The sequence below is a fragment of the Vanellus vanellus genome (assembly GCF_965231255.1).
Source record: "Vanellus vanellus genome assembly, contig: HAP1_SCAFFOLD_1497, whole genome shotgun sequence".
Classification (NCBI taxonomy): domain Eukaryota; kingdom Metazoa; phylum Chordata; class Aves; order Charadriiformes; family Charadriidae; genus Vanellus; species Vanellus vanellus.
The window spans coordinates 1-11,996 of record NW_028128456.1 but is presented as its reverse complement, the minus strand read 5'-3'; the positions used below and the strand labels follow the sequence as shown (position 1 = coordinate 11,996).

At 64.4% G+C, this 11,996-nt stretch overlaps 2 protein-coding genes across 2 annotated transcripts; both read left to right on the top strand.

Annotated features, from left to right (window-relative positions):
• Positions 1 to 564: 564 nt before the first annotated feature.
• Positions 565 to 5,050, top strand: PEX11B (peroxisomal biogenesis factor 11 beta). The gene is made up of 4 exons (XM_082500041.1): positions 565 to 636; positions 765 to 880; positions 974 to 1,175; positions 2,739 to 5,050. The coding sequence occupies exons 1-4, from the start codon at positions 581 to 583 to the stop codon at positions 3,103 to 3,105; spliced, it is 741 nt and encodes a 246-aa protein (XP_082356167.1). The 5' UTR covers positions 565 to 580; the 3' UTR covers positions 3,106 to 5,050.
• A 4,011-nt stretch (positions 5,051 to 9,061) lies between these two features.
• Positions 9,062 to 11,556, top strand: LOC309684082 (toll-like receptor 2; the record flags this gene model as incomplete). Its single annotated transcript, XM_082500040.1, has 1 exon — positions 9,062 to 11,556. One exon carries the CDS (start codon positions 9,062 to 9,064, stop codon positions 11,513 to 11,515), a length of 2,454 nt encoding a protein of 817 aa, XP_082356166.1. The 3' UTR covers positions 11,516 to 11,556.
• Between the last annotated feature and the right edge of the window lie 440 nt (positions 11,557 to 11,996).

Below are 11,996 nucleotides of genomic sequence, written 5' to 3'. Positions count from 1 at the left end.
GGAAAGAGGCAGCAGGCCAGTGGCAAGGCAGAGGAGCGGGGAGGTGGGCGGGACGAGGAGGGGAGCTACCAATCAGAACTAGCTTGTGGGGCGCGGAGAGGGAGGGGCGCGCTCGCCTTACTTAGCCCAATCTGAAGTGAGGACACGGCGGAGAGGCGGGGCCTAAAGATAGCTATCCAATCATGCTGCAGGACTGACTATAATGACAGAATTAAAAAACAATCAAAATGCAAAACAGCAGAGAGGAAGGTGGGGAATTGTAACCACGTTCTTATTGGTCGGGAGAAGGGGGCGGGATATGGAAAAAATATCCAATCAAAGACTTAGAGAGGCAGAGACCGTAGCATTTGGCCACTCACAGCCTCTGTTTTGGTGTGAAGGGGCGTGGCCCGGCGCATGCGGCCAATAGGGATGAGCCGTGCGGGCACGAAGGGGGCGGTCCGGCTGCGCTGCCTTCCCGCCGGCCGCCAGGCGGCGCTGCTGTCCCCCTACCCGCGTTCCCGGCGTGACCCGCGGCGACTTCCGGTGCTCTGCCGGAAGTGGCTTCTCTCCGCCGGAGGCCGCCGGGCCCGGCCCCGCCATGGAGACCTGGGTGCGCTTCAGCGCCCAGAGCCAGGCCAAGGAGCGGCTCTTCAGGTGCGGGGCGGCGAGAATAGCTGCGGGGCGGCCTTCCCTCCCCGGGGCCCGCGGGCGGGTGGGCCCGGGGGTGTGTGTGGGGGGTTTGGGGGTTGGGTAGGCCCCTCACGCCGCACCGTCTCTTGCAGGGCCGCGCAATACGCCTGTGCCCTGGCGGGGGACACGCTGCGGAGGAACGGGGCGAGCGACGGCGTCCTGGCCAGTGTCCGGCAGCTGGAGGCTCACCTCAGCCTGGGCCGCAAGCGTGAGTGGGGCCGGCCCAGTGCTGGGGGGTTTGGGGGGCAGGACGGGGCTTCTCACCCCCTCCCCGGTGACCGTCCGTCTGTCTGTCCCGTAGTGCTGCGCCTGGGCAGCTCGGCCGAGGCGCTGGAGGCGGCGAAACGGGCCATTCACCTGTCGGACATGGTGCTGCGGTTCTGCGTCACCCTCAGCCACCTGAACAGGGCCATGTACTTCGCCTGCGACAATGTCCTCTGGGCGGGGAAGACGGGGCTCGTCCCCGGCGTGGACCAGGAGAAGTGGAGCCACAGGTCCTTCAGGTGAGGGGCTGCCGGCGAGCGGGGAGAGGGGGTCCCCCACCTCCCTGAGGAACCGCTGCCTGATGGGGCTCTGCATGTCTGTGCAGTGGGGGGGAGCTGGGTGACCCCCGCTCCCGGGGCGGGTGGGCAAGAGCTCTTTCTCAAACTGGCAGCCCGTCACAGTTGGGGTCCCCCCTGGGCATCGACGCTGTGCCCAACGGGGTTTGGTATCTTCCTGAGAGAGCTGGGTGATGGGATCAGGTGTACCCCGACATAGTTTGCTGGCTCCCCTCCCTGACCCAGAGTCCCTCCCCAGCTCTCCTGGAGCCCCTTTAGGCACTGGAAGGGGCTCTGAGGTCTCCGCGGAGCCTTCTCTTCTCCAGGCTGACCCCCCCACCTCTCCCAGCCTGTCCTCCCAGCAGAGGGGCTCCAGCCCTCCCAGCATCTCCGGGGCCTCCTCTGGCCCCGCTCCAACAGCTCCGTGTCTCTCCTGCGCTGAGGCCCCCGAGCTGGAGGCAGAGAGCCACGCTGCGGGAGGACCTGGCGAGGCTGGAAGAGTGGGCTAACAGTTACGAAGTTCAACAAGGATGAGTGTAAGGTCTTGCACCAGGGAAAACATAATCTTGGAGTGCAGCAGGGGCTGGGATCTACCCGGCTGGGGAGCGGATCTGGGGAAAGGGACCCGGGGGTCCTGGTGGACCACAAGCTCGATGCGAGTGAGTAGCACGCTGCTGCAGCGAAGCAAGCTGACGGGATGCTGGGCTGCATTACCTGCAGAGGTAAATAAGTCATTATTGCACTCTAATCGGTGCTGGTCAGGCCACACTTGGAATACTGTGCTCAGTTTTGGTCCCCCTACACAAAAAAAACCATGGATGGACTGGAGGGGGTCCGGAGAAGGGGCACCAAGATGATCCAAGGACTGGGAAGGCCGAGAGAGCTGGGATTGTTCAGCCACAAGAACAGAAGACTCAAGAGAGACCTTCTCACCACGTTCCAGTATTTAAAGGGTGGCTACGAAGAAGATGGAGAGTCCCTTCTTACAAGGAGCCACATGGAAAAGACGAGGGGTGATGGGTACAGGTTACTCCTGGGGAGATTCCGATGGGACAAAAGAGGGAAATGTTTCACAGTGAGAACAATCAGCCGTTGGACTCTCCCCAGGGAAGCGGGGGATTCCCCGATGTTGGACGCTTTTCAGATTCAGCTGGAGAGCGTGCTGGGCCATCTTTTGCCCAGAAAGGTTGGCCCAGGAGATCCTCGAGGTCCCTTCCCACCTGGGATTCTGCTGTCACACGGAGCAGCAGCAGATGAAGGGGTCTGAGCTCCCCCCGAGCGCTGCATGTGGGCGCTTCTCCTCTCTACCGCCGGCGGAGAGCAGCGTTGCAGGCGCTGGCGAGTGCCCGGCTGGGCTCAGCCCCTCCGCTGTCGCCAGAACGTGGACTCTTCCTTCCCAACGGGCGTTTTATTTTCGTGGCTGAAGGGGAAACGGCTTGGAGGCTCCCAGCGTCGCAGCCCGTGGTCCCCAGCACGGTTTGCCCTCTCTCCTCTGCTCTCCCCGCATTCCTCTCCCCTCTTTTTCAGGTATTACCTCTTTGCTCTCGTCGTGAACCTGAGCCGGGACGCTTACGAGATCCGCGTCCTGATGGAGCGCGAGGCGGGCGGGAAGCGAGCGAAGGGCAGCGAGAACGGGCGCCAACTCCGGCCTGACAACGGGCTGCAGCAGCTGGGGCTGAGGCTGCAGATCCAACTCCGGCTTCTCATCCGCGTCCTGCGGAACAACCCTCCTCTGCTGCTGGACCTGGTGAAAAACGCCTGCGACCTCTTTATCCCGCTGGACAAGCTGGGGCTGTACAAAACCAACCCGGGTTTTGTGGGGCTCTGCGGCCTCACCTCCTCCGTCCTCTCCATCCTCGCCATCCTTCATCCCTGGCTCAAACTGAAACCGTAGCTCTCCTCGGAGCCCGCCTGCGGGCGCGGAGCCCGCGGGGGCAGACATTTGGGGACCCCGGGGAGGGGGAGATAGTTACTCCTGGGACCGGGACACGACTAAAACTGACTCTCTGGGTCCCGTCGCCTGCGGCTGCGCGGTCGCGTCACGCCTGGCGGCTTTAACGAACGGGCCGTGGAGACGGGAGGAAGGCGGAGGAGGGAATTTGCAGCGACGGAGCCCGCGGGGGGATCCGCTCCGGCTGCCTCGCCTCCCTGCGTCGCCAGCGAGGAGGGTGATAAACTCTACAGAGCTCCATTTGGTTCTTCTCCCCATCAACTGTAGGGCCTCTCCGGCCGTTTTAGGGGTTTAACCTTTCCCCTCCCGCTTTAGGGTGGGTTTTCTTTATCCCGGAGCCGGCCGAGAGGGAATATTTGGGGCCGGAGAAGGTTGCCTGGCTCGCCGGGTGCATCTCCCACACTCGGGGAGGGTTTAAACTGCGGGGTGGGGGTGAGTCTCGCGCTGCCCGGGCGCATCCGACAGCCCCTTTTGACGCTTTTATCTTCCTTTTTAAGAAATCTGAGTGCAGGCAGAGAGAGAGGGGGAGTTGAAAGGCCCTTGGACGCGCCGTCCCCAGCTGGGCGTTCGGAGGCGAACTCGGGGTAAGTCCGGGGGGTCTCGGGCCGCTCCGGCTCCGCCGTTGTGGGTTTTGAGGTGAGATCGGGGTGGGATATTTCCCCCGTAGGAGAATATTCGCTTCCCTGCGCTTTCCCTGCAATCCCAGTGGGGAAGGAGCGACTGTGGCGAGTCGTGCCGGGCCTTGGGGTCGCTCCCGGCGTTCCCCCTCTGGATTTCTCGGCCTCCGAGGACAGAACGGGGACTCGGGCGGCCCTGGCTCTCCCCCGCCGCCATGAAGAAGCCGAGACCTCTGCGTCCACCTCCCTCCCTCTGCCCGGAGCGGCGCAGGTTCACCCCGCTGAGCCTTCGCTGCCGTTTGCTTCTCACATGTCCTTTTTAGTGGCTTTTTTTTTTTTTTTGGATGGGGGTAAATCGGGGAGGGCACCGCCCGACGCCGTGATTCTCTGCATCGGTGGTTCCCCCCTGATTTTTCCCTGCGAGCTGGCGCTGCCGCCTCACTGAACCTGCCCGTTTTCCACGGCGACGCCACATAACACCGCTTATGCCACGCAGCGGGCTCGTCCCGGCCCTAAAGAGCGTTTTACGTAGCCGCAGACTGCGGGGCACGCTCGGGGCCGGGCATTATTTGTACCCAGAGGTGGGATTTTCCTCGGTCCATCCCCGGGAGGGAGATGTGGAGGGAGGGAGTGACCCCCATCTGATTTTTACGACGCGCTGGTGGTTTCGCTAAGCTCCGGCACCTCTGCGCGCCGAGAGTTGGAGCTTCACCCGCCGCCAGCTACATCGGCAAAGGCTTCTTAGCCCGGATCCATCTCCGGGAGCTCTCGGGCACTCCCCCTTCGGCATCTCCCGCTTTTTGTGGGCGCTGGGAGAGGGGAGGGCGCGAACAGCCCGAAACTGAGCCGAGTGCCCCGGAGAGTTAGCGAGAGGGAGTTTACCTGGGCTGGGGGTCTCGAGATCACGGGGTCTTTCCGCCTGTGAACCGATTTTGGTGATGGATGGCGCAGGCTACTGGGAGCCCGGTGTCCGGAGGGTGAAAGCTGCCCCCTAATTCCCCCCGGGCTCGCGGTTGGGGGCTCGGGGAGACCCTGTGCTCAGACACCGCGGACCCCGGGGGAGAAGGGAAATCGGTTAATGCGAGCGGAGGGCGGCCTCCGCGCCGCGGTTTTACCGGGTGGGAGCGGTGGCGCGGTGCGGTGTGGGGTGGAGGGGGCCGCGCGGCGGCGTCTCCCCCGGAAATCCCGCGGTGTAAATAGGCACCTGCCGTAACGGCGGCGCTGCCGCCGGTCACAGAGTTGGTTATTAAAGCTCCGGCTGCTGAGACATCCTCACCGTGTCCCTGTGTCTCTGTGGTCCCCGCGGGGCGCACGCGCCGCTCCGACGTCCCTTTCCCGGTGTCCCGGGCGGTGAGTGACGGCGACAGCCCGGGACTCGTGTGTCGTCCCCCCCCAACCCCAATATTTTGGGTCTTTGCTGTTACCGTCACCGGGGGATGAACTGAGACCCCTTTTCCATCCCCTTTCTTGTTAGCGCTGCTCCTGCCCCTTCTCGGAGCAGATGGGGGGGCACCGGCTCTCGCTCCCGCCCCCCCCTCGCCGCGCGTCTGCGCCCACGCAGCCCGTGTGGGAGAAGCCGGGAAGGCCAACGCGCTCCTTTTTCCTTTTCCTTCCGGAAAAGGGGCTCTCCCTGTCGCCCCCCGTCCCCCCCCAGCAGCGGTGGGGGGCTGAGACCTGACAGACTCATCACACCGCAGTTGGGGGGAGGAGGGGGGGGTCTCACCTGGGCACCGAGGCTCAGCGCCCCCCCCCCCGCCCTTCACCCGCTTTTAATGAACCAGAAATTCCCTTAAATAGGGGAAAATCGTCACTAATTGAGGGAGGGTCTTCGTTAGCCGGAACCTAATGAAGTGGGGGGAGGGGAGCAGCGGTGACAAGGGGGGGCCCGGGGGGGGTCCTCCCGGTTCTGCCCGGCGCCAGGACCCAGAGCTCTGCGGCGGGGGGAGTTTCTTACAGATTACTACAAAATTACTATTAATAAAACCATATATATGTAACGTGTGTTATATCTGTGTATGTATATAGCTGAATAGTTCCTCTTTAGTTTATTTAATTTTCCTCATTTGTTTAATTTTCCTATTTATTTGATTTCTGTCCTTAATTTTCATCCTTCGTTTAGGTTTCATGTTGAATATGAAAGCGAAGGCATTTAGGAATGATCCCCGTTACTTTATTATTTAATAATAATAATAATGATGATGATTAGGAATGATCCCCGTTACTTTATTATTTAATAATAATAATGATAATAATAAAATCTATTTGCCCAAATACTTATCAGGCTGTGGGTTACACGGGGAGGGCGGACCACACCTTTGGGGGGGGACAGGGACTGCGTTCGAGCTGCTAATTCCAATTAATTAACGTTATTACTGAACTAATTACAACTAATTGAGATTTATTTGCAGAGCCGGTCACCAGCCGCCCTCCGGCCGCTGCGCCGGAGCCTTTCCCGGGGCAGGAGAAACTCGGAAGCCCAAACCAGACCCAGCAAAACCTCATCAAATTTTTAATTACCGTTAATTACCCGGGGCTGGGCCCGGCGGGGCTGTGCCGCTGTGACCGCCGTGGGGCAGTGGGTCGCGGCAGTGGCTGCGAACGCCGATTTAGAGCAGTTTTCGACCCGATTTTCTGTATATTTTGTGTTTGTGGTTCCCCGAGCTCTGAGGGAAGGGGGATCCCGGTGGTAATCGGAGGGGCGTCTTCGTTAGTCGGTAATTAAGGAGGGGGTTGAGGTTGGAGGTCTGGAGGTGCCCCAGTTTCGGGCTGGTGCCCGATCGCCCCCGTGGGTGCGGGGCGTCTGTCGGAGGGGCTGGAGCCGGAGGGGACCCCCCCCCGGACACCCCCCACCCCTGGGAACCCCCCGGGACCCCCCCCGGGACCCCCACACCCCAGGGACCCCCCCCAGGGACCCCCAGGGTGGCGTGGGACATCGCCAAGATGTGGTGGGGCTTGTACTGGGGGGGTGTGGGGAAGGACTGGGGGCACTGGGCTGGACTTGGAGGACTGGACTGGAGGCACTGGGCTGGACTGGATTTGGGGGCACTGGGGTGGGATGATTTGGGGGTGCTGGGCTGGACTGGGGGGTGCTGAGCTAAACTGGGGTGCTGTTCCAGTCTGGGGGTGCTGCTCTGGGGTCACTGGGATGAACTGGGGGTGCCGAGCTGGACTGGACTGGGGGTACTGGGATGGACTGGGGGCACTGGGATAGGCTGTGGTCTGGGGTGGTGGGACTGGGATGGACTGGGGGCACAGGGCTGGGGGCACTGGGATGGACTGGGGGGCTGGACTGGGGGCATTGGGTTGGACTGGAGGTGCTGGGTTGGGGGTGCTGGACTGGGGGGACTGGGCTGGACTGGGGGCACTGGGCTGGACTGGGGGGCTGGACTGGTGGCACTGGGCAGGACTGGGGGTGCGGGGGTGGGCTGGGGACACTGAGGTCACATGCACAAGGTCACATCATTTTGGGGTGGGGGGGGCTTTGGGGGGACACCCCCCCCTCCCCCCTCCCCCCCACGAGGGGCACTCGCCACAGCCCATTGCCGCAAACTTCCCCTGGGGGGCAAAGTTCCTCCCCCCACCCCCCCCACCCCGGGGTGACAACCGTGTCCGTGTCCGTCCGTGTGTGTCCGTGTGTCCCTGACTCCGTCCCACCCCCCCGTCCCGCACACGGCGCTTCCCGCATGCGGCCGCCGCCGTTCCCGCCCCGGCTGAGACCCGCCGAACTCGCCGCATGCCAGAGGCCGCGTGGGGTGAGCCGCCACCAGGCCCGGGGGGGGGGGGATGTGGGGGTGGGAAGTTGTGTGGGGACACACACACACACACTCTCACTAATTTTGGGGGGGGTGGGGGGGTTCTGGCGTGGGGAAGGAGGACGGTTTCGCTGCCGGGAGGGTGTTGGCGGGGGGTGGGACGAGGGTCACTCGTGCCTCAGTTTCCCCACGTGGAGCGTCAGCGGTGCCATATGGGGGGGGGGGGGACCCGCCTGTCCCAGAGGTGACAGTGTGTGTGTGGGGGGGACACACTGGGGACCACACCACCCCCCGCGTCTGTGTGTCCGTCCCCCCCCCTCACCCAACCGCCGCCGCTTTGGGCCACTTCCAGGTGTTTTTCCTCTTTTCCGCATGAGTTCGGGGAGGAGCGTGGAGAGGGGGGGGGCGGAATTTTTTAGGACTAAACAGGGTGACCCGCGTCCCCCCCGTCCCCCCCCCAACCCGGGGTCCGGCCTAGAGGATCCCAGCAGGTCCCGGGGGGGCCGTACGGGCCCGGCTGTGCCGCGGCGGCGTTGGGGCCGGACAGACGCCCGTCTGTTTTGCTGTTTTGCTGTTTTTCTCCGCTTTCCTGGTGGGGGTTGGTTGGTGGGTTTGGTTTGGTTTTTTTTTTTTTTTTTAATCTTCCTCTCCCCCCCCCACACCCCCTCTCCCACCCCCTCCCCCCAATAAAAATACCAAACCTCTCGGCCGCCACCGCCCCGCGGCCGCGCTGCACAAGTTTCCCTTTTTTCAAAAAAAAAAAAAAAAAACAAAAACAAAAAAACGAAACCGAGAAAAAAAAAGCTATTTTTAATTTTTTTTTATTTTTTTTTAAATTGGAAAATCAAAACATGCCCTAAAAACGAGCGGGGGAGCAAAGCGGGGGGGGGGGGGGGAATCAGCCTGGGGGGGACCCCCCCGAGCCCCGCTCCGGACACAGCTCGGAGGAGGAGGAGGAGGAGGGTTTGGGGGGGGGGGGGTGGGGGGGGGTTGCGTGAGGTTGGGTCCCCTCTGCCCGCGGGATCCGGTGTCCCGAATCTCACGGGATCCGGTGGTTGAGCTCCGCCCCAGGATCGGCTCTGCCATTCCCAGGGGATTTGGTCCCTAATTCCCCCCCCCCCCCCCCAATCCCCCTGGGATCCAATCCCCCACCCCCCCAGGATCCAGACCCCCAATTCCCCCGGGATCCAGTCCCCCACCCCCCCAGGATCCAGACCCCCAATTCCCCCGGGATCCAGTTCCCCGGGGATCCCATCCCTCAATCCCCCGGGATCCACTCTGTCCATCCCCCCCCCCCGGGATCCGGTCCCCGAGCCCCCGCGGCAGGATTTCCCCGGGGGGCTGATCCCGCTGCCCACCGCTGGAGGTGGGGTTGTCCCCGTGTCCCCCCCCCCCCCCACCGCGGCACTGCTGACCCCCTCTCTCCCACCGCAGGACGGCTCCGTGGGGACGCCCGGATGCCCCTTCCCGCCCCGTCCCCGCTCCCGCCGGCGGCGCCTCCTCGGCCTCCCCACTGCCGCCCCGGAGGCCATGCGGCCCCCGCCGACGGCCGGCGGCCGAGCGCTTGGGTGCCTGGTGCTGCTGGCGCTGGCGGGGGAGGCGGCGCGGCCGCCGTGCCGCATCGACGCCGACAACGGGCTGGGGGTGTGCAAGGGGCAGGGCCTGCTGCGGGTGCCCCGCGGCCTCCCCGGCGGCCTGCGCGGCCTCGACCTCTCCTACAACAAGCTACGGGAGATCGCGGCGGGCGACTTCGCCGGCATGACCCAACTGCGGCGCTTGGATTTGGGCTACAACAACATCTCCCGCATCGCGCCGGACGCTTTCCTCTCCAACCTCCTCTTGGAGCATCTCCGGCTCTTCAACAACTCCCTCGACCGCATCCCGGCGCCGGCGTTGCGGCCGTTGGTCAACCTCCGTTGGTTGGACATGTCCAACAACCTCTACCGCAGCGCGGCGTTGGACGGCGTCTTCGGCGGGCTGCGGCGGCTGCAGGAGCTGTCGCTGGGGGGGCCGCTGCTGCGGGACATCTCCCGGGGGGACTTTGCCGTCTTGAAGGACACAGCGCTGCGGAAGTTCGCCATCAAGTCGGCCTCCAGCCTGCGGCGCTACGAAGCCGGGGCTTTCTCCTGGCTGAACACCACGGAGCTGTGGTGCGACGTGGCCTTGGACGAGAACGCGTCGGCTCTGCCGGTGATGCTGCGGGACCTGCGGGACCAACCCCTCGACTACCTGCGTTTCCGTAACCTCTTCGAGTTCACCTACTACACCGGCGGCGCCGACCCCTTCGCCGGCTTGGCCGAGTTGCGGGTCACCAAGTTGGTCTTCTTCCGGGGTAAGTTCAACGAGAACCTCCTCCGCTTTGCCCTGCTCAACGTCCAACGCTCCCGCGTCCGCGACTTGGCGCTGGTGGCCATCGACTTTGCCCGCTCACCGCAGTGGAACAGCTCCGGCGTGGGGGCCGCCGCCCCGCGGCTCGACCGCCTCCTGCTGCAGGACATCAGCAACCCCGACGTCCTGCGTTTCGACTGGACCTTCACCTGGCTGAGCGGCGTGGCCACCCTCTCCATCATCAACGTCAACTTCAACTACGTCCCCTGCGACGTTTGGGGCGAGCTGCGCAACGTGGAGGTCTTGGACATCTCCGGCAACCGTCTGGAAGACGGTTATATCTACAACCAACGCTGCCACTACCAGGACGTCATGCCCAAGCTGGAGACCTTCGTCGTGGCCACCAACCAGCTCCTGAGCTTGGCCGTGGTGGCTGCCTTGACGCGGACCTGGCCCCGGCTCACCCGCCTCGACGCCAGCCACAACGGCTTGGGCAGCCTGCAGGAGACGTGCCAATGGGGTCCCACCTTGCGCTGGCTGGCCCTCCACCACAACCAGGTGACGGCGGGCACCTTCGGGTGCCTGCCCACCACCCTGGAGTACCTGGACCTCTCCTACTCCCAGCTCGACCGCTTGGACATGGACTACTTCACCCGAACTCCCCGGCTGCGAGAGCTGCGGTTGAGCGGCAACAAGATCAAGTTCATCCCCTCCGAGTGGAGATGCCCCCGTTTGGAGGTGCTGGCCATCGACGGCAACTCCTTCGGCGTCATCAACCGCGGCTCCTTCGTCAACATGCCGCGGCTCGTCAGCCTGGCGGCCGGCAACAACCCCTACCACTGCACCTGTGACCTCTACCTCTTCTTGAAGGAGACGCGGCGACGGGGACGACCCACCTTGGCCGATTGGCCCCACAACTGGACCTGCTACCACCCTGAGCCGCTGCTGGATACGGCCGTGGCCGCCTACACCCCGCGTCCCTTGGAATGCGACGTGCCGGCGCTGGTGGCCGTGGCGGTGGCCAGCACGGCGGTGGTGGTGGCGGCGTGCGCCGTGCTCTGCTGGAAGCTGGACGCCGGGTGGTACATCCGGGCCACGTACCGCTTGGTGCGCGCCAAGTACGGCGGGCGGCGGGCGGGCGCCGCACGGCCATGCTCCTACCACGCCTTCATCTCCTACAGCCGCGCCGACGCCGGCTGGGTTCGCCGGGAGCTTCTGCACCGGCTGGAGAGCACCACGCCGCCTTACCGGCTCTGCATCCACGAGCGGGACTTCACGCCGGGCCGTTGGATCATCGATAACATCGTGGAGAACATCGAGAGGAGCGCCAAAGTCATCTTCGTCCTCTCCCGCAGCTTCGTCGACAGCGAGTGGTGCAACTACGAGCTCTACTTCGCCCACCAGCGGGCGGTGGGGCTGGGCAGCGAGGACGTCATCCTGGTGGTGAAGGAACCCATCGACGCTCGGGGCTTGCCCCGGCGTTTCGCCCGACTCCGGAAGATGTTGGGTACCAAAACCTACCTGGAGTGGCCCCGCGAAGCCGGGAGGCGCCCCTTCTTCTGGCTCCAGCTCCGCGGCCTCTTGGGCAGCCCCGGGGGACGCGGTCCTGCCCCCGCCGGCGGCGAGGAGGAGACGGCCGTGGATGCCACCACGTAGCGGCGGCCTCTGTTGCCTTTCGGCCTTCCTGGAGCGGGAAGGCGGTGGCGGGGCGCCGGCGCGTGCCGGGCATCCCACCCGCCTCGGCGGAGGAGCTGGGGGGGCACGGGGGAGGTGGGTCCTCACCGAGGTCCACCCCCCATCTTCTCAACCTCCTCCGAAGGACGGGGAGGTGGGGACGGCGTCCAGGAGGTGGCAGTGTCACCCGGAGGACGTGGCCACCCGAAATCCACCCGAAATCCACCCAGAGAGCCGAGGAGGGCGGCGGGGCGGCGAGCGGTGACCCCCCAAACCCCCCCAAACCCCCCCGGCCCTACACCCCCAACCCTACATCGAGGTCTCCGGGGAGAAGAGGTCCAATCCTGCTCCGGGGGGGGGGATGGACACACCACGGGACACACTTCCCACCCCGTGCGGGGTCCGGTTTGCCTAAAAAAAGGGGAAAATCCCCATCAGCAGCGCCCCCAGACCCCCAGACCCC